A 21,287-nucleotide genomic window follows, 5' to 3' on the forward strand; every position below is an offset into this window, starting at 1 on the left:
ACGAACAAATGATTTTCAATTGATTATGCATAATTATTCAGGACATGATATTCAGATATATTGCTGTATACTAGAGAGATTTACTTTTGCCTCCTGAATCTTTTGCTTTTATCGAAGTGACCTGTTCTACATTGACAGAAAATTTTTCCTTCAAAAACATTGCATTCTCTCATTGGCAATTGCAAATTACATCAGAAAACAATTTGAAAACATCTGGTTCCATGACTGCACAGATCTAAAGAAATTTAAAGATTATTCAAAATTTGATAGTGAATGTATGTAAATATGAATACCATATCATATCTAGCATTATCATTTAGTCGACTCATTGTTCATATTGTTTGCATTATAATTTATCTTTTTGCTGAAATGTTGACATTGAGTTTTCTATTTCAATCAACGACATTTACAATTGTTTAATAACGATAACGCCTTTGTTTTATTCTGAAACCAACATAAAGCATCGCTAAAATGATTGAGACGGAGTAACATTGAAGGGCAAACAAGATAAAATGCAAAAGATTTCTTGATTTATCCTATTTTGAAATTAAAATCAAATGAGTGTAGATTGATTATCATGTTATGATGGTATTGTTTGCCAACCTATCTGATAGGCTTATTTTTTCAGATATTTCGAGTTGAATTTTGAAGACGGAAGATATTCGGTTCTCTTCTAGATAAGTTAATTTTTTGAATGAAATGCAAAGTTGTAGTTGAATTAGTTTAATGGATCAATGGATGCAAGGAACAAACAAAATAAAATTTGATATTAGCATAATTACAGTTACATTTCATGAATCAATCATGTATTAATCGTTGATTGATTTTGGTGAGATAAACAATTGAAGTGTTTCAAGTTTGTTTCATTTAGTTACATTACATGACTTTTTTCACTAATTCAAGCAGTAACGTGATTATATTAACTAATCAAGTCAATTATCGCATGGTGATAACAAGGTAATAATCAGGTTTAATCCTTAAACTCTACAATTGGAACCACAAATTGACATAGTTCTGATAAAAATAAAAGAAAATTTTCAACATGATTTGATTAAATTTCAACAATAATGTTGAAATGTTTCAAATCAATTTCATGATCAACATTAGGCAGTTTTAGCGAATTTAATTTTAACATTAAATGTGCTTCGATTAATTGACAGTGAGATGAAAAGTGCCAATTAAAGCATGAAAACGCCAATCAGTAAATGTATAGTCCTAAGAAAAAAATCAGCACAACCAGACTCAATTGAACAAGAAAAAAGTACGATTATCTATGAGATCAAATATGGATAATAACTGAAAACTGTCAATTTGATGTCTTTTTACATATTTATAATTATATCCATTAATATTTATAATATCAATAGATATATTGAATGAATTGAATGTGAAATAATTCAGTGTGTATCTGTGAGATTACAATTGAAGAGATGAGAAGGAAATTAAATGTGAATCAATGACTACACATTTATAGTCAAATTAATTTTCAATCAATTCTTTCATCATTTTTATGCTGAATCCAGGTTTCGATGCAGGTAAGATCTCGTTTAAAAACTATCCAAAATCGGTTGAGACTAAGTTCAGATGTATATCACGATCACCTTTTCCAATCAGTTTTGTTACCAACCATAATTTGTTAATATTGCCTATCCAGTGAAATCTTGTTATAATTGATTGCTATTGTGATGGACTTCGTTTAAATTGTTCGATCTTTTTTCCACGGAATTAGTCTAAGGCACAACAAAGCTAATGTACAACTCCTGATTCATCTAATTACACATTTCCTTTGCTCCGAGCCTCTGACAGCCAAAGATTTTCGGAGAACTGGTCAAGATCATTGATATAATATCTTGGTCTGTTGATCAACCTTAAATTTAATCCTGAAATTATTAAATTTTGAAAATACTTTTAACTGCTCCTAGAGCACCAGATAAAGTTGGACCTTGTTGAGGTTGTTGTTGATTTTGATTTTGTTGTTGACCTTGAGCTAAGCCCATTCCAGGGACATTATTTCCGTAACCAAATTGTTGCCGATTGTTCATTGTTTGTTGTTGATTTTGTTGTTGCAGTTGCTGCTGTTGTGAAAACTGTCGCTGGCCGTAGTTTTGCTGCCCCTGTTGATACTGTAATTGTGCTTGCGATTGCTGCTGGTTCAATCCAGGACGATTAATACCTTGTTGATTCATGTTAACATGATTTTGTTCATGCTGTTGCATCATCTGACCATGGCCATCAAAGCTTGGTGGGTGGTTGACTCTTGGAGTCGTAGCTTCTTCTAACATTTTCTTACCACTATTAAGTAAATTTGAGATCGGGTTAAGATTGTTAGTTTGTTGCTGCTGAGGTAAATGTTGATACTGTTGCTGTTGGTTTTTTAATAATTGCTGTTGATGCTGTTGGTGCTGTTGGTGTTGTTGTTGATGATGCTGCTGCTGCTGACTAATTTGATTAGCATGTCCCTGAACTCCTTGGTTCGGTCTTAATTCCAAACTATTAGGCCTTTGTTGTGGTCCTGTTTGTTGATGATGACCCGGATGTTGTTGGTGAGTCAATTGAGCTCCGTAACTGCCTTGTGGCCTCATTCCTTGACCAATAACATTGGTTAATACTTTCTGGTTGGAAGAAGTTGCTTGCTGTGGCTGGCCGTGAAATTGATGCTGACCGTAACCTTGGCCCTGGGACTGATGTTGTTGGTGGGCAAGTTGATGTTGTGGCTGTTGCTGATGTGGATGCTGCTGATGCTGATGCTGCTGAGGTTGATGCTGTTGGGAATATCCCGGTTGCTGATTCTGCAATTGCTGCTGGTTGATTGAAGGATGGGTTTGATATCCAGTTTGACCCTGTAATTGGTTTTGTTGTGTTTGGGATGTTCGAGAGTCGCCTACCGGTCCTCTGTTTATTTGATTCGGAGTAGCCTGAAGGAGTTAATAACAAAAAAAAGATCATTAAATGGTAAGTTAATGTGGATTAGATTGAAATCTCATTAAAAAGAGCACAAGACACAAGAACTTTCGGGTTATAATTTGACATTAATATAGTTTGGTGATTAAAATAGTTAATGAAATTGAATTGTTAAAGACATGATACAGGTGAGTGAGAGAGCGAAAGACGACATTAAAACATTTTCAGGAAAGGATGGAGTTACAATACAAACACTTATGACGAGTTATTGGATTAGGGCCATTCCAAGAAAGCCAAATAAGCGGAGTTTTCTGTGTATCTTCTTAATAATACTGAAAAAATTGACTTAATAGTAAGTGAACAGTTAAGATTAAAGTTTATGATTTCCAACATTAAAATAAAAAAATGTCTATTGAATGAAATTCAAAATAGATTTAAATTTTTGCATAAAATGACTTCCCCTAAAAGCTTAAACAAGTGAATCAAATAATCTAACTCAAATAAATACGAAGAATATATCATTGTGAGATTAAAATATTGATAGTTGACTGGTTCCACAAAAGGATCTCATGTCTAACATGCAACATTCATGGCAAACATAGCTATTAACAAATACACAAAACAATTAAACGTTGATTCAATTTCAAGCAAGATAGTTGTGACAAAAATTTATGGATAAACACATAAATAAGGATAACTTTTGCTGATTTGGTGATTTTGTGGTTGATTCATGCAATGTGATTTAATGAAAAGACCAGTTTTTCCTTGCTGACTTCAGTGCATCTAATGACCACATGGTATTAACACTTATTACAATGCATATCCAAATGATAAAATATTGCACATTAGCAAATTTGGAGATGATAGTGTTACTGGTAAATTGTAATTGTGTATGTATTATATTAATATGCTCCGCTCCCCCACCTTGACGTAGACTCACATGTCGAGTTGTCCCGTCGATGGCATCAGTCAGAAAATTTGACGGAACTAGACCTCGATTACCGTTGAGTTCGCCCATATAAAATCCATCTTCATCCAGATCACCGAAAACGTAAATATGATCACCGGCATGAAAAGCTAATTCCATCTACAATTATTAATGGATCAATAATAAAAATCAAATGCAATGCAAAGAAAAAAAAGAAATGAACTTAAAAAATTGAAAAATGTGAAATATTTAAAATGAACAACAGCTAAAATAGTTTTAAAGAAAAGTGATAGATGATTAAAGTAAATTATAGTACAAGTATAGTAAAATACAGTTTCTATTAAAACGCTTATAAGATTTAGATCGGCAAAATCTAAGACAAACTGAAGAAATTAAATTAAGGATAAAAACCAAAAGAAATGGAAATCCTTTTCTTCGATGAACATGCTTCATTGCAGGAAAAAAATAATTTCATTCACTGATGATTAAATAATTGACTATCTCAGGCTAGTAAACATAATTAAAGTAAAATTTTCAATAGCTAAAGCATCAACTCAAGCATTTTCTGGTTCTAAGTGACTGTGAATTTAAATCTAAAGTTAATTCTGAGTTTGATTGAATCTGTAACTGACAGTTAAAATATGTAACCATTTGTAATGATTTGTAAATCTAGAAATGTCCATAATACTCTTGATAAACAAGTTTCGTTTTGAAGATATTCATGAATTAACAATTTTCATAACATATTTCTTCACTATATAACCCTACCTCAGCATCTGGATTAGGTGAAAGCTCTTGTGGATCATAATCATAAAGAGCAATCATTTTCTTTACATGTAAATGAGCCCAAGGATCATTATCATTTTGTCCTCTTATTGGTGCACCAGTTTCAGCATCATATTGAACCTCAGAGACCATATTGCAAGGCACAAAACCTATTCGATCATTCAATTCACCACGATAAAATCCATCTGGATCTTTGTCACCAAAAATCTGTACAATAATTGAAATAAAGAGGAAAAAATATATTAATCGGTTACTGTTATCATATTATGTGTTGATCTTATTTTACCTTAATAATGTCCCCTTCACGAAATGGTAACTCTTCATTGGCCGCATCAGGGTTTGGAGACATTGTCAATGGATCATAGTCGTAAAGTGCCACAAAATAACGAACATCACGCTGCTGGCGATTAGGTACAACTCTAGGTTGGCCACCAGCAATAGCTCCTCGTCCTTGGCCGAAATGCGATCTCTCATGGTCGGTGTATTGGCGATTTCGTTGAGGAGGCTGAGGAGAAGAGCCACCAATTCGATTGTTCCCACCTTGTAAAGCCTTCTTCGGGTCATTCATATCTTTGGTAATAGCTGAAAAAGTTGTATTACCTAACAGAATATACAAAATTTATTTTATAATAATCACTTACCTATTGACGGAATGTTGGATTGATTATTTAAATTTCCTGGTGTATTTTGAAAGTTGGATTGGATTTGATTATGAGGCAACTGCTGCTGTTGCTGGGAGTGAGGCTGATTTACATTCATATTTCGGTTCACTTGATTATGTTGATTTGAAAACTGATTTTGATTAGGATGATTTGACAAATTACGTTGCTGATGAGATGGTTGTTGCCTAAATTGTTGCTGTTGTTGATGATGTTGTTGTTGCTGCTGCTGTGTTTGCTGTTGTTGTTGTGGTTGAAGATGGGACTGCATCTGCATTTGTTGAGACGATGGTTGCTGTTGAGAAGAAATGAATTGTATTAAAATCTCATTTATCAATTGAATTATTAACAAGATCATTTGAATCATAAATGGGAAAATCCATACCATACGAGGCTGGCCACGGTTTTGAATGTGTCCTCTCATTGCGGGGCTACCACTTTGACTCTGAATAAAAAATTAGAATGAAGTATTGAATATTTATGATTTCAAAGTTGGATTGATTATTACATTGTAAGTGCATTTTCATTAACATCGAGCAAGACAAAGTTGTGTATGCTTTTGAAACAAATAATTAGTTTGGAATTTGAAAATTTAATTTTCAACAGTTTCAGGGAATGAATACACCTAAAAATGGGAATACATGACAACATAAATGTTTGACACAACATTTAAACCAAAAGATAAAGCTACCTGAAGTTGGACAGGATCAAAAACTTGAGATCGACGAGTGACATTGTTCATTAATTGATTGATTTCAGTCTCCGATTCAGAATCAGAATGGCTTTTTTGGACAGGTTCAATTCTCATTCTCAATTGACCATGAAAATAATTGTTATCAATAGACTAGCAAATGTGAAAAAATTAACAAAAATGAAGCTATCATTTCAATTCAATTTTCAATTTTCATATTGGAAGTTTTTAATTTTGTTATATATTCCAATGATAATTTAGAAACACATTAGTTTATTAGACTCACACACAGTCAATTAGACAATTTAAAGCTCCTTTCAAAGCAGAGAAAATCAAAAATAAAATTTACCTTTCGAGGGGCGTTGAACTTGATCAATTCATCAGGAATTTGACATGCTATTGAATCTTGCGATAAATTTTCACCAGACTTTGTCCGTACTGTAACTGCCTTTTTGTGAAAACTTTCAACTTGAGAAATGTCAAGAAGAGCATGATCCCCTGGAAATAAATAAAACAAATATGATTTTTAATTACAATCGTAATTGGGAATTTACTATGTCATTATCTAACCTGTTGGACTATCGATTTCTGCTAATTTTTTATGGGCCGAAAAAACGGCATAGCCTGTTACAGCACATCCATTCGAAGTACCGAATTGGTCTAATGTAACTGGAAGCCAAGTTACAAGAAGAGTACCATCCTGAGGTCCAGACTCAATTTGTACATCAACAGGAGGCTCCGGAAGACCTTCAAGAAAAATCAAAGTACAGTTTATTAAAAGACTAATCGACTTAAAAATTTAAGAATTGTAATTCATGAAACATTTCACATGCATTTTTGAAGAAGAAATGAAATGAATTGAACTTACTTTTAGGTTGAGTCCGAAAGTCAACAAAAGTAGTGAGCATTTCAAGTTTTTTAGGATTCTTCTCCTCTGAACACAACAATTTACCGGGTTTAGCACGCACCGAAACTCGATACATAGTATTTGGAGAGAGACCGGTAATCAAGTGTTTGTAAGTGCTGGGTCCAACAGTTTTAACTTCAACAGAATTCACAGCAACCACATGATAAAAGTTACTATTAGAAGGTAACCAACTAATCAAAGCAGACGTCGCAGTAATACTGGTAGCTTTGACGCTACATGGAGCAAATGGTACATCTGAATGGTAAGAAATGAAATTAAGAATTAGTTGACATGCAATCAAGATAAAAATGGGACAATATTACGTTGACAATTTTTGAAAAAAGGTGATTTGAAAAACAATAAACTCAGAAGAAAAAAATCAATAAAAGTTTTATAAAACAAATGCAAAAAAGTCATGATTGTCAATATATGAATGAATATAAAAAAAGCATAAGATTACTGAGCAACTTAAGAAATAAATAAATAAAATCAACATTAAAATGAAATAAGTTAAAAATAACGTTAAAAGGTACAATAATTATAATGAAATTGTGCATTCATTATTACAATGTGTATTATAATTGAAGACCTACTTTTACCAATGACTATTGTACATGCTGCATCCCTAGAAGCTCTTCCTTGAGGTGCGATGGCTCTAACACTGATTCTATGGGGCTGAGAGGGAAAGAGTAGGTTAGATGTTTGAAAATGACGTAAATTTTGTAGTTGACTTTTTCATAATTCCTTTGAAATTAAAATTATTTAATATGAATCATGATTATAAAATTTTGTTCAAACTATCCAAATTATTAATATTATAAACTAGCAAGCAGAAGACTTTTCACTGCCAAAAGAATAGCTAAAACTTGTAGTTAAACGTTTGAGTAAATTGTCCTCATAATCAATATAGTTAATTCTTAGGGAAATAATACAAATCTAGATGATATTTTAGCTGAATTAGGAGGTCTGTATAAGTAATAACTTAAGCTATTGAACTAAAATTGCCTGGAAGTTTGAATATCTGGTATTTTCAATGAATCAACCGGGTCGGATCAGAACTAACAACTGTACACATCAGTGTTTTAGACTGGAGCCATCGAAAATTGATCTTACAATTGATGAGTCGACGCCTTCTACTAAGGCTCTTGTTCGTTCAATACTTGGTATTGTGACTTTTAAAACTCCATCAACATAAATTTGATAATTGTCAATGTAACTTTTCGGGCAATCAGGAGGTAACCAGCTTAACAAAATACTTTTATGCAATTGACGTTCCAAAATTAATCTTTTTGGTGGAGGAACTGTTGAAGGAATAGGGAAAGTTCAATTTATTAATTAAATATACTAATGAAGTTAATGATGAAATTTGAATTAAATTATCTTACTTGTGTCTTTTGCAGCATTCGCTTGAGCTCGCTCTGGATCAGAGAGGTCTTCCTCGTCAATTTCAGACGATTCAACAAGCTCTATGTAATCATTCATCCTATGAAAGTCCTCTGTAAGTGAGAAAATTTAAAGGTTTAAGAGATAATATTATAGCTGCAATAAAACACGAATTGTAGCGAAAGGCCGCCAAAATGTAATTCATTGCCAACTCAGAATTAAATTAAAACTGAGTGTGATAAAAATCACGAAAATAAATTTGATGTAAATTGGTAACTCCAATCATTTTCAATAATAAAACCAAAAAATTATATTTTCTCAATAAAGATCTTACCGGGTGCAATAAGGTGTTGAAAATTTGAATGGGCCATAACATCGTCTAAAATGGCATCATAAAATTCAGGTGGATAACTGCAGGTTGATTCATCACCATCTCTACCTTCATAGAGAATGGATGTTTGAAATTCAAATAAATCCTCCCCAGTAAGCTTTTCAACAAAATTAGAAGGCACTAAACCTCGCCGTCCATCAAGTAATTCACCAAAATAAAAACCATCATCATCGACATCACCAAAAACAAGAATGAAATCACCAGCAGCTAAGTGTAACTCTGATTCAGGATTTTCATTTGGTGATTGTTTGTAAGGATCATAACTATAGCGAGCAATAAACACGCGACATCTTCCACGATTGGGAAGCTCAATATAATCAGCAAGATCTTCAGCATATTGAAGTTCTTGATTCTTTATCAAAGCTTGTAGAAGCTGGATATGGTCAATTTCTTCGTCAAAATAAGCATTCGCTGATAACATCAATCGTTTATCCAACATATTACGATCAGAAATGGCTCCTGTAATAATTGATCAAGATTGATTGGGAAAAATAAAATATCATTGTTAGTTGGTTGGTTAAGAGAAAGAGATGAATTGTTTCACTTAATACCATAAAATTGGGTCAATTAATGAATGTTATTTATACTAGGATAGTTTGTTGTTCACTCAAGCTTAAAGTGAAACAAGCATAAATTGCCTGGTTTACAAAGAAAAGTGACAGAAAATAAAAACACTAAATTGGTCAAGTTTAGTGGGTAACAAAAATATTTACCAGAAAAAAGTTGAGAATAAAGTGTTGGTAGTAAGCCAGGATGAGCAATTCCAGTCAAAGTTGGTAGGGATGATGATAAAAATACTGGCGATGATACATTACTTGATGAGATACGTTTAACTTTTTGATCCAGTTCAGCAAGTATTCTATTGTCTTGTTCCAATTTTTCCATCAACTTGTCTAATTCTTGAGGCGATATTGAAGAACCTAATGACATAATCCCATGAGATGAAAAGAAATGAAGAGAGAGAGAGAGAAAAATACACGGATTAATCCAATTTAATATCGAGTGAAATGATTAATATTAATTTGATGACCATGAAAAAGATTATGTATTAACCTGATGGTCTTGAATTTAATTGTGATGAAATTAATTGCAAAGCTTGTTGAGTATCGATTAAAGATGGCATAGATGATGATAGATTTGCTCCTCCTCCATAAGATGTCAATGCTAGGGAACCAATTCGATTTAATGGAATGGTGTTCAGTTCACTAATTGTTGAAACTTGATCAGTGACAGTTGATGAGGTATTGGTAGAAGTTGTTGATGTTGATACCGATCGGGTTGTAATTGTATTCAAAGTTGGTGGAGGTGTTGAAGAGTGGCTTTCCTTTTCAGTGGATGTTGATTTTGATGCAGTAGTTACTAAAGTTGATGAGGGCAATGGTGTTGTATTAACGGTTGTTTTAGGTGTATTTGTTGCAATTTCATGGCTAGTTTCGATGGTTGATGCAGTAATTGTTGTTGATGGTTTCTTCTTAGGTAAACGTTCCTTTTTTTCCAATTCCTCAAGTTCCTTCAGTATTTTGTCATCCTCTTCCAATTTTTTCAACAAAGCATCAACATCTATGGGTTTTCTGTGACCATTACCAGCTGTTAATAGAAAGATAAAAAAGGTGCATTAAATATTTTGTTTAGTGTAAATTCATTATACTCTGTAATGATTATTCAACTTTTTATTATCCAATCAAAGAGATAAACATATTGGGAAAAATTTACAAAATAATATCACGATTTTGACTGATAGTGTTAGTTACAGAAGTTAAGTGAGTTGATTAAATAACACTCTTGGTGGCTATCAGAAGAAAGTGGTTTAAATTGTAGACCAACAATTTGCTAATAGCTTTTAGTTAACAGTTTATTAGATAGTTTGAATGTTCGCCTAGGCTTCACTGAACACTTGAAATCTATGACTATTATCCTGGAGCATGGCATCAATCCTTCAATCGTTTGAAACAAAAAGTGCTGCTATCCTATTTATACATTTAACTCTTAAGTAATCAATTATTTGTATAATATTTTCCTTCTGATTGTTGATAACAACCAAAATAGCAATAAATAAAGGATCAAGTTCAATTCTCATTAGAAGCAACATTACACATGCAAAACAGTCATTGATTCAGTTGGATGGAAAAAAATCACGATAAAAAAGCATAAATATGGCAAAAATAACTTGAAACTGTTTCTGTGTCATCTGTGATTACTTTTGACTAGCAAAAAAGTAAAATAAATAGAAGCTAAAACAGCTAACCCAAGTACTCTATTTATTTTGGACAAAAATACAAGTTATTACAGTTACAAGGACAAAATTGATCTTACCTTGATCTTCTGGTTTGGTCTTTCCATTTAGATCACTGGCTGTTTGGGTAGAGCTAATGGTTGATGTTGACCCGATTGTTGACTTCGATTGATCACTAAATTTTTTCTCGGCCAAATTGACCTCCATAGATGAATCCATTTCTCATTAGAATGCGTTGAAGATATCAATGGAAGGTTTAAAATGAGTGTAAGAAAGATTAGACAAACAGAACAGATTATAAATAAGAATAGAATCTAATCATTCACTTCATTATAATAATAATGACCATGATAAATTGTAAAACCTAAATAAACCAGAGTGTTGGTAGCAAGGTACAGTTACCAACATTATAGTTGAATAAAAGAAGTGATATTATTATTAGAAGACTAATAACAATATTGGTCAAGAAAGATGTTGACTAGTGATAACAAGGTATAACTGAAGATGATGTGTATCAAGATGTCGATGATAATAGTCCAGCATATGATTAAAGATAATAATGATATTGAATGACCAAAGATCAGGATGACTGGTTGAATTGGAAAAAAAGACGATGTAAAAATAAAAGACACAAGGAACAGGAAAATAATAAAATTGGTTAAAGCTTATTTACAATTATCCAAAAAATGCTATATTAATGGTGACAATAAACAATACACTGGAAAACGAGAGAAGCAAAATTTTGGTGGTTATGTGAGTGGGAGAGAGAAGGGGGTGAAAGAGAAAGAGTTACATAAAGAAAGAAAAGAAAGGGACAACCAGAGGTAGACAGTGAGTCTGTGAGAATCATTTCAATGTACAGTCTCCGATAGGTTTCTTCTGTATCTTCTATCGATTAAAAATGTTAGGTTTAGTCTATAAAAGAAAGGAATCTTTATTTCTCTTTCATTTTCAATTCTTGGCGAAATGACTGTTGGCCTTTTTACGTCATTCCTGTTCTCATCATCATTATTATTATCAACAACAGCAACAACCAAAAAACAACTTTAACCCTATTCTATTGATATTCAAAATGTGTGTTCCTATGTTTCTCATCTCTTTACCTTTACATAAATATAAATATATTAGACAGTTGATGGAACAAGTTTTACATACAGAATTGATATTTACTGGATGATAGAGGAAGAGAGAGAGAGATGAACAGTTTATTATTACAATGACGATTTAAGTAATGATAACAACGATGAAGATGTTAAAAAAAGGTACAAAATAAGAAAAAAAGGCATAAAAACGCAAATCCAATGTAGGTTGTTGTCACCATTTCTTGTGTAACTTAAACTCTGAGGATTTTGCACTCTGTTGGTTATTATGTTATTATAACTCCTACACGTGAACTTTTATAAACCTTTGCTTTTAAATCTAATTTTGTATTTCCTTTATAATCTTTACATTTCAATTTTAATAATCAATTGTTACTCATAAAGTCTTTGAAATTAATTTGAAAAAATATACAAATAAAGTTGCTTGGACCGAAAATCAAAAATCAAAATGTTTTCCCATCATATGAAACCCATCATAGGTCAAATAAACATTGACAATAAACGATTACTTGAACATCTTATTCACACATTTACAGTCATTATTTAAATTGTCAAGAGAACGGGTTAAATCAGATTAAATAAATCTTAAGCAGTTAAGTTTCCTCCAAATTTTGCTCAACAATTGCTACTTTCCTCTTGCATCAACCGGGAAATTTAAGAGTTACCCAAAAAACCAATGTAAATGTTTAACCGCTTTTTTCATTACCATTTTAACCAGTTTTGACATTACCAATTACATTGTATTAAAGTGTTATGAACCTGGTTTTTGGAGAAACCAGATTTTAAGGTTTATTGTTGAGACCTGAGTTGATACTTTAACCAACCATAGAGCAATGATGATTTGTGTTTTATTTAATTCAAATTAAAGGTAATACCTGACTTGATTTGATCTCAAATTGGAATCAAGCTAATGATAATATTGATAAGATCACAACGTTTAATTTTACATATCTTGCAATCAATCATATGAGCAAATGAATTGATACATGACTCCTTGATTTTTCCTCTTCCATCAATAATTTTTCGGGTGAATAAGGTAAACAATCAAAATGAACCAATTGATTAATCTTAAGCTTTTTGCGTCGTTATTGAGTTAGTAATGATAAAAAACACTTCCCACTTCATGTAAACAATCTTAATAATAATCAAGTCATTTAATGTACCAAACAAAATTCCAACTTGTTGATCTCAATGTGCTTTTATATAAAAATCACTTTTTTTTGTGGAAACTGGAAAATAATCCTAAAAATGCAGCTTAATTGCTGAATTAAAGCTTACACATTGAATGGCTGTAGTTCAATGAAATTTAATTGCAATGTTAGTTGCAGATGAAAATGGCAAATCTGTATATTACAAGAATCAATAATTTACCAAATGTCGGATTAATTGATTGGATAAATTTGCAATTGCAATTTGAAGGATTTTTCTGCAGGTTCAGGCTTCAACATTCAAGATTGAATTGAAGTATTGCAATGAAATTTTTATCTCGATAGTTAATATGACCTAAATTATCAAGGCGTCCGGGAAATTTTTAACCCAAACTTGAATGACAATTGCTAATAAGAAATGTTAATAACGATAATTAAAAACATATATCTCAAGTAGATCATTGATCAACGTAAACAAGGAACATTTCTTTTGCCTACTTCACTCGTGATAATCTTTATACCTTACCTTTTTGTTCACTTGTTTTTATTTTTATTATTATTATTAATAAGTGGATCAACAATTTAATCAACAATTTAATCAACAATTTGTTCAACTAAAAGCAAGGTTTAACTTTGCCTACAAAGTATAGATTGTAAACTATTAATAATCGTGGTTGCCTTCTTGATCCTTCAACCATCATCATCTTTATTCCCTTTCAATATGACAGCACAAAATGAGGAAAAAATTCACTTTCTTTCACTCCTTTACTTCCCATTAATTTGAGAATCGCAATCAAGATAATCAGTTTAATCAATTCAACGATAATCTACTCTTTTTGCCGATGTTAAACACTTGAAAATGTGGTTAAAAACAATACCTAGACAAGGTTAATCATTTTTAAAAATAGCTTGACATAAAGTATGCAACCATTGCTTGCTAGGCTTATGTTGAACCATTACCCAGCAAGAAGACTCTTGAAAGAGCGCGCTTTGATAAGGCAATAGATAAGAAAGAAAGGGAAATCAGAGGAGGTGGAGGTGAAGGTGGATGATTGAGAAGATAAGTCTTTCTTTTTCTCTTCCCGGGATTGGAACCTTGACAACCAGTGTCAATAATCATCTTCGAGTATTTCGATATATAAATGGATTCGTTGCCTTCCGTCCATAACTTGAGTTGAGCTACCAAACAAAGTAACATTGTGCTAACATTTACCATTAACTCTTCCTTTACTTTTGCCTTTGTGTTTATCAATTTTAACAAATTCACTTATTAATCATCATCATGAAGCTATTCATATTTACTATTTGTGTTGCTGGTTTTGCAGCGGTTGTACTCACTGGTAAGTTACCATTTGTTTTCATTCATTTTAACTGTGTTTACCTGTTATACATTTGTATAAACTCTGTTTCTTTTTGTTTTATCTGTAGCACCAACCGACCATTCCCATACCCACAGTCATGCCGAATCAACCAATGAAACTGCTCATTCTGCCGGTCATGCACATTCCCATGAACACCATAATCACACCGATGAAGGATCCCATTCTGGCCATCATGAAATTAGTTTCCACCATGGCCATGATCACGGCCATGATCATCATCATCATAATTCACATGCTAATCATTCTCATGAGAGTGATCATTACGAAAATGATGGACACACTGCACACAAGCCTGGTGATAATGTTCACTCCCTTGATCTACACATCAAATGTCATGGAGAGTACTCACCATCTACTGCATGTGCCAATGGAACCAATTCATCTGATATTTTCTGGTTTGACATGACTCGAAATGTTTGCAACAAATACGAAGTTGGTAAGTGCCCATCAGCTGGAAGTAAAAACGTATTCTCCTGCATGGATGATTGTTTGAAATGTATCACTGATGGTAACGCTATTCAAGGAGCAGAACCTACTATAGCTGTCCGAGCTGCACCTTCAACTGTTTCTGCAAGCACACCAATGGCCACTTCACCTTCAAAATTAGCTCCAAGCACTGCAGCTAAACCAAGCTCAACTACTGCCGCCCCAAGTTCAACAACCACTGCTGCTGCTGCTGCAAGTACAACTGCTGCCGCTAGTACAGCCGCCGCTTCAGTTGCTACTTCTGCCGCTACTACTGCCTAAATTGATTAGCAATCTTCATCTTCAATTGTAGGTTTTGGTTCTAGTTTCGAATGTAATTTAACGCATTCAAAATAACGTTCCTTTTCATGTCAGCTATAATTTATTTTCCAAAAGTTCTGACTTTTCCCCATCATTAATCTGTAATAGATCAACACATTCAAGCATGCTCTGAAAAAAGTTTATCAATAAATTTTGAAAATTAAAAATTTTCACCAAAAACTAAATGTAAACCCAATTATTTGCAAAATCTTGATTACCGCGTTGTTTAAGAAGAAATGATTTTCTTATCTCCCATGATCAATATCATGGATGGAAAAAATACCCTCTATCAAAAGTTTAGTTTGGTTAATTGTTGAGTGGCTTTTACTCAATTAGCTGAGCAAAAAAACGAGGGAATTACCTTATACTTTCTAATATAAATCAGGAGGGGTTTTATAAGACCAAAAGATATTAATTTCACTTTTAAATGCATATTTACTTCCAATGATCTATTAATATTATAGCTGAATTATTGATGTTATGGAAGTTTTTACATCGATAGGTGCTGAGGTAAGATTCATACTAAGCGAGTGTTCAAAATTAAAAAAAATATAACTATTAAAATGCAAATAAATGAGATTATGTACATTTTCAGTCATTTTCATTCCCCTCATCCTCTTTAACAAATTTTATAAACTCCTTTTCGCACTACGTACTCATATGTTGTATGCTAGTACAAAATTTCATCACAATCGGCTGTTTGGTTTAGCCCAAATCGTTAAAAGGATTTTTTCGCTCAGATCAACTCAGTTAATAACATTTTTATAGCACATTAAATTTGCATTTATTTATTCATCCAAAGCTTACAAATAATTGAAGTATGAATTGAAATCGAACTGAATATTATTGGTTATTCGGAGAAACTGAAGCTCGAGAAAGTCCAATACAAGCATATCGGAAGTTGAATTTTCTCAAACTTTTGTTTCAGCCGATGAGACTGCATTTTCAGGTTCAGATTTCGAAATGTTTGATAGATAATACAAAAATTTTAAAAAGTAATTTTAAACAATAAATTTCAATCAGAATAAAATTATTTACAATATTGGTGAATGACTTTGGTTTTGAGAGAATTTTCAGAAATTGATAGATGATTATGATGCTCCGTTTGATTATATTTCAATATCGTTATGAATTTCGAATAGCTTAAAGTTTCAAATGAAAAAGAAAGGCAGAGACAGTTCAGCGTTATTCAGATTAAGTTATTGCTCGGAAGTTTTAAAATCTTTAGGCACATCATAAGGCACATTGACGTACTCGATTGAAGATTTGATCAATTTCTTGAACCTAAAAGATCAAATGACTTATTTTTCAAGGATAAATGAATGTTAAATTTTGAATGGTTAAATACCAATTGCTTATAAGAAATGACTAAACAGATATTTTCTTATGACTTAGCTAAGTTGAGAACATGAAGAATCGTTTCATCAACCGTTTGATTGTTCAATAATGATTTGATTGCATCATCATCAATTACTACAGTAAAGAGAAGCTTTGAGTTTTCTCTGAGTCTATCAGGAAAATTAAATTCTTTAGGGTCAACTGGCTGGTGTCCACATCGTTTTATAACAGAATCCAAAATTTCATCAATGGGTCTATCCGGCCAACCGAAACTTTCCAGTGTAGATTCATCAACTAATAAGCTTAACACCTCTTTTATTGAGTCAACGAGCTCAGTTTCTGTTAATACTTTACTCGGACCTGGTTCTGATTCATCGTTGTATGGTATGGTTGAACTTGAGCTGGACGTATTTGAAGCGGCCTCATCTTTATCATCAATCGCTACTTTGCCCAACATGTCTTTATGCCGTTTCCTCATATGACGCATGAGGCAATCTCTCCGTAAGAACTCTTTTCCACATTCAGTACATGATCTAGGTTTTTCTTTGGTATGTGTTAAAAGATGTAACTTGAGAGATGGCTTGATTGCAAATCTAATAAAGAGATTGATAAAATGACAACATAAAATTAGTAATTAATTTGATTGCAACATTAATTTTCTCACCTTTTATTGCACTTTGGACACACGTGAGGCTTTTCACCAGTGTGAAGGATATTATGTCTCCTGAGGTCTTCTTTGCGTGTAAATTTTTTGTCACACTGGTCACACTCAAAAGGCTTTTTCCTCTCATGAACATAGCGTTGGTGCATTTGAAGACGACCTTTGCGATTGAAAATTTTACCACACTGTTCACATTTGAACCCGTCTTTACCAGTATGATGAAAAAGATGAGCTTTCAATCCTCCAGCTTGAATAAATTCTTTGTCACAATAAGGACACTTGTGGGGTCGTATTCCTGTGTGTACTCTCATGTGTCGATTAAGTGTCCCTTTGAGTGAAAACGCGGCAGGACATTCAGCACAAGTGTAAGGTTTCTCCCCGGTATGTATTCGCATGTGTTTACCCAAGGCACCACTAGATGGGAAAGCTTTCGGACATAATTCACACTTAAAAGGTTTCTCACCAGTATGCATTCGTTCGTGAATCGTCAACAAAGAAGCACCATGAAACATTTTCCCACAAAATGAACATTTGTAATTCTTTTTTCGAGTAACTTCTCCGGCATGGACCCTTAAATGTTCCCTTAAATTATCTTTACGGGTATAAACTTTACCACAAACTTCACAAGGATGAGCAGGCGGAGGTTGACCAGAGCAAGGAGTAAGTTGAAGATGACGATCAAGGTGATATTTTCTGGTAAAATTTTTGTCACATACATCACAATGCCAGTTCTTCTCTTCGTGGAGATATACTTCATGCAAAACTAAACCATTTTCATCATCGAACTCTAAATCGCATTGTGAACATTTGAATGTTTCATTTTTAGATTCATCTACACTTTTTGAGCTTTGTGGATCATTACCCTGCTCATCTTGAGATTTACTTTTTCCTTTCTTAGTTTTTTTCGTAGATCTATTGCCTGATCTAGTTTTAACCCCCTCTCTGGTTTAATGAATAGAAATGAACGAATAAAATAGGAAAAACGAAATGAAAGAACCAAAGACACAAAAAAATCAAAAAATCAAAAAAAGTATAAGTTGATTTACCTTGCATTAGATTTTCTTCGAGAACCTGCCATAACTAATCAAATAAGAAACAAGATGAAAATAAAATAATGATGAAACTGAAAATAAAATGAGCAAAGATTATCTGATGATTGTCAATGCAATCAATCAGACTAAATATCATTTTTGAAAGTAAACAGTATTGAATCGAGAGAGATCCACCGATACTGTTAGTGAGAATAGCACAGACTTTATTTTCACTCACTGTCATATGTTTTCTCATGTTTCAAAGTTTTGATATCAAAGATAATTGAAAATTAGACTAGATTATAAGATGAAATGGACACAGCGATTTCCATCAAATATAGCAAAAAAACAAGTAACGATTGATTGGTTCCAACATGACTTGCAAAGATTAGAAATCTTAAATTTTAATTTTTCAAATTTATCTGCAATACAATCTAGCATGTGGCTATATTGTTATAATTGGGGAAATAACTAATAAAATAAATAATTAGGAAAATTTTTACAGGTAGTTGAATAAGATGATCACAGTAAGCTTAACCCTTTCACAGCAGATCAAGAAATATGAAATAGCCTGTTGCTTTTGGGAATGTATGGCTTGAAATCAAACAAATGGTGAATATTCCAATCGCATGAGACTCTGAAGTTTATTTCGACCAGACAAAGTTGAACTATTAAGAGAAAAAAAAGCAGAACTAGATATTCAATGTCTCAACATTCAACAAGTTTCAGTCAACTTGACAAAACATGACTTAAAATTTGGTCTCTATCAGATAAAGGTAACTCCAAAACTATGTAACAAACCTTCTATGGCACTAAGTTATCAGTTATTTATAACTAATTTTGATTGAGAAAATGATGGATGTGCGTGTAGATAAATTCCAAGCAATCATTCCTTGGTAACATTTTAGTAAAAATTAAATTTACTTGTTTTGACGACGTGAGTTGATTACTTTCACAGGCAAGTACGGCTAGATAGCTGATAACTCGAAACTGGAACGGTGAAGAGAAAATCGAGAGTCATTAAATGAACGAATAAAAGTTTTCATAAAATTCTTACCATTGTAATTGCTTCGTTTATAACAAAATTAGTAGAACCGATAAATTTTGAGGTTTCCTTTCCCAGCATGTTCTTTGTATAATAATTTACACCTTTTATAGATCTAATAATTTCTAAAGATTCTGAGAGTAAAAGAATGAAATTTCATTATTTGAAGATTAATAGTTCACACCAAAATAACTAAAACAAGCTACTTACCTTCAATAATAATAAAATTAAGGATAAATAAAGTCAAAATTGAAGTCAAGGTAAAAACAAGTAATATCTTGAGTTGGAGACTCTGCAACAAAAGCAAACCAATCAATTATTCGGGTTTATTGAATATTTATGTTTCAAAAAATGAAACTAATCCAGAAATCATTAGTAGTGGAGAAAAATTAGTTATACTAACCATTGGGTGAATAAAATTACAAACCAAACAAATAATGCCAAACATTATCACATTATATAAAGAAAGGAGACTATTTTTGAAGGAACTTGTCTTGAAAAGTTTAATTTGAATAAAATTGGAATGACTGTAAACATGGGCTTCAATCTGGAAACATTTTAAGCTTTCAAATTTTCGGCAAACATGGTAGTTTTTGGCAATATCGTCCATATTTTGTTTGTCCATTTTAATTAGCAATCAAAAAATAAACATAGATTTTTAGCAGCGAGATACCGGTAAAAATGAGTGTAAATAGAGACAAAGCTATTTTAACAGCTTGGAAGAGACTTAACAGAACCAGAGGTTCAAATACAATTTTCAATTTGAGAGCTCGAATAAATCAACATAAATTATACCTGCCAGTTGTGTTAACAATTTCACCGAATAGTAGTATGCTTATTAAAATCAACTGTTGTGAAATTGAAAGGTAAATCAACATTGTTATTGAATGCATTATCCTCCTTTGCAGTTGAATAAATTTTTATCTGTCTGATGTGGGTGTCTCGACCATTTTGATGGTTTGAAAGAATCGCTATTTGAACCAGGAAGGCTCTAATCCCTTGACCGTTGTTAGCGTGTCGACAGTCGATATGTATCCATCCAGTAGGCTCTTGTAGTTCCATTACCTCGACCTCTTGTAAATCATGAAAATGGCTTCCCGTCCTAATTGAAATTCTGGATGGTGTATAAGACTCATCCAACTTGAAGTCAGCATATATACAAATATCTTCAATGCATGTTTTCTTTTTAAATTGGACGTTGACCAGATGAGGCTGTGGACCATCCGATTGCCAATAGCTTTCCAAATTATCATCTCTCAATTGATCAACGCCAAAACCTGCCTTGCAGGAGGATAAAGACCAAACGCCTTGGCTTCCAACCTCACGAACTTGACTTCTACGTTTCTTCAAAACTGGATCAGTTTCTCCTTTGCTTGCGCTTTTACCAGAATTCATGTCTTTCACTAGTTAAATAATACAAATGACCACAATACAAAAAAGGCAGTATTTGAGACAAAACACTAAAAAGTTTGGACGAGGATTCGATGATTTTGGACTTTAATTTAGCTTTCAAATGAATACATTTTTCCAGTAAAATTCACTATTTTTGACTCATTTATAGCTCTCAAGAAGGCGCCAGCTACCGTAAACAATTTTTTTTGTTGCTACATTTAACTCTTTACTATTCAAATATTTATGTAAATCTTGAATAACTATCTCAGTCGATCATGTCGTGCCCTGCAATGCTCCAAGATCGTAACTGTTTAGATACTCTCCTTTACTGAGCAATTTCTAGATTACCGATATCCTCAATTCTGTAACAAGATGAAAGAAACAACAAGCAAGGCTCGAATTTTGTGAATATTCAAATTGAGTTGTTGAAACAAATTGCTTCCACATGCACTTGATTAAAACAGCTATTCTTGTTTTAAATGTGATTCAAATTTTAACACCTGCATTTTTCCAGGTTGGTCTGCA

At 32.6% G+C, this 21,287-nt stretch overlaps 5 protein-coding genes across 14 annotated transcripts; 1 reads left to right on the forward strand and 4 right to left on the reverse strand.

Moving 5' to 3' along the window:
* Positions 1-707: 707 nt before the first annotated feature.
* Positions 708-11,612, reverse strand: LOC107369612 (RIMS-binding protein 2-like). Of its 10 annotated transcripts, none has more exons than XM_089269923.1 (17): positions 10,960-11,589; positions 9,700-10,233; positions 9,360-9,566; positions 8,590-9,105; positions 8,258-8,368; positions 7,986-8,173; positions 7,466-7,547; positions 6,834-7,127; positions 6,536-6,712; positions 6,315-6,463; positions 5,966-6,118; positions 5,660-5,719; positions 5,257-5,569; positions 4,902-5,185; positions 4,598-4,822; positions 3,842-3,988; positions 708-2,915 (listed from the first exon to the last, which is right to left on the reverse strand). In XM_089269923.1, the coding sequence occupies exons 1-17, from the start codon at positions 11,096-11,098 to the stop codon at positions 1,890-1,892; spliced, it is 4,605 nt and encodes a 1,534-aa protein (XP_089126049.1). In that variant the 5' UTR covers positions 11,099-11,589; the 3' UTR covers positions 708-1,889. The 10 variants fall into 10 exon arrangements, with proteins under 10 accessions (XP_089126049.1, XP_015793062.2, XP_089126056.1 ...); XM_015937576.3 differs by having other exon boundaries at positions 4,902-5,197; XM_089269930.1 differs by having other exon boundaries at positions 3,826-3,988; positions 4,902-5,197.
* A 2,692-nt stretch (positions 11,613-14,304) lies between these two features.
* Positions 14,305-15,475, forward strand: LOC107369617 (uncharacterized). The gene is made up of 2 exons (XM_015937584.2): positions 14,305-14,467; positions 14,556-15,475. Exons 1-2 carry the CDS (start codon positions 14,410-14,412, stop codon positions 15,254-15,256), a joined length of 759 nt encoding a protein of 252 aa, XP_015793070.2. The 5' UTR covers positions 14,305-14,409; the 3' UTR covers positions 15,257-15,475.
* A 579-nt stretch (positions 15,476-16,054) lies between these two features.
* Positions 16,055-18,437, reverse strand: LOC107369614 (uncharacterized). The gene is made up of 3 exons (XM_015937582.3): positions 18,341-18,437; positions 17,298-18,236; positions 16,055-17,226 (listed from the first exon to the last, which is right to left on the reverse strand). The coding sequence occupies exons 1-3, from the start codon at positions 18,370-18,372 to the stop codon at positions 16,680-16,682; spliced, it is 1,518 nt and encodes a 505-aa protein (XP_015793068.1). The 5' UTR covers positions 18,373-18,437; the 3' UTR covers positions 16,055-16,679.
* A 267-nt stretch (positions 18,438-18,704) lies between these two features.
* LOC107369619 (uncharacterized) lies at positions 18,705-19,995 on the reverse strand. The gene is made up of 5 exons (XM_015937586.3): positions 19,774-19,995; positions 19,581-19,662; positions 19,383-19,504; positions 19,127-19,315; positions 18,705-18,993 (listed from the first exon to the last, which is right to left on the reverse strand). The coding sequence occupies exons 1-4, from the start codon at positions 19,993-19,995 to the stop codon at positions 19,160-19,162; spliced, it is 582 nt and encodes a 193-aa protein (XP_015793072.1). The 3' UTR covers positions 18,705-18,993; positions 19,127-19,159.
* APC10 (anaphase-promoting complex subunit 10) lies at positions 19,847-20,765 on the reverse strand. Its single transcript, XM_015937587.3, has one exon. The coding sequence runs from the start codon at positions 20,763-20,765 to the stop codon at positions 20,187-20,189; it is 579 nt and encodes a 192-aa protein (XP_015793073.1). The 3' UTR covers positions 19,847-20,186.
* Between the last annotated feature and the right edge of the window lie 522 nt (positions 20,766-21,287).

This window comes from Tetranychus urticae, chromosome 3, assembly GCF_039701765.1.
Source record: "Tetranychus urticae isolate SD_2017Ah chromosome 3, NJAU_TeUrti_SD_1.0, whole genome shotgun sequence".
NCBI classification, from domain to species: Eukaryota; Metazoa; Arthropoda; class Arachnida; order Trombidiformes; family Tetranychidae; genus Tetranychus; species Tetranychus urticae.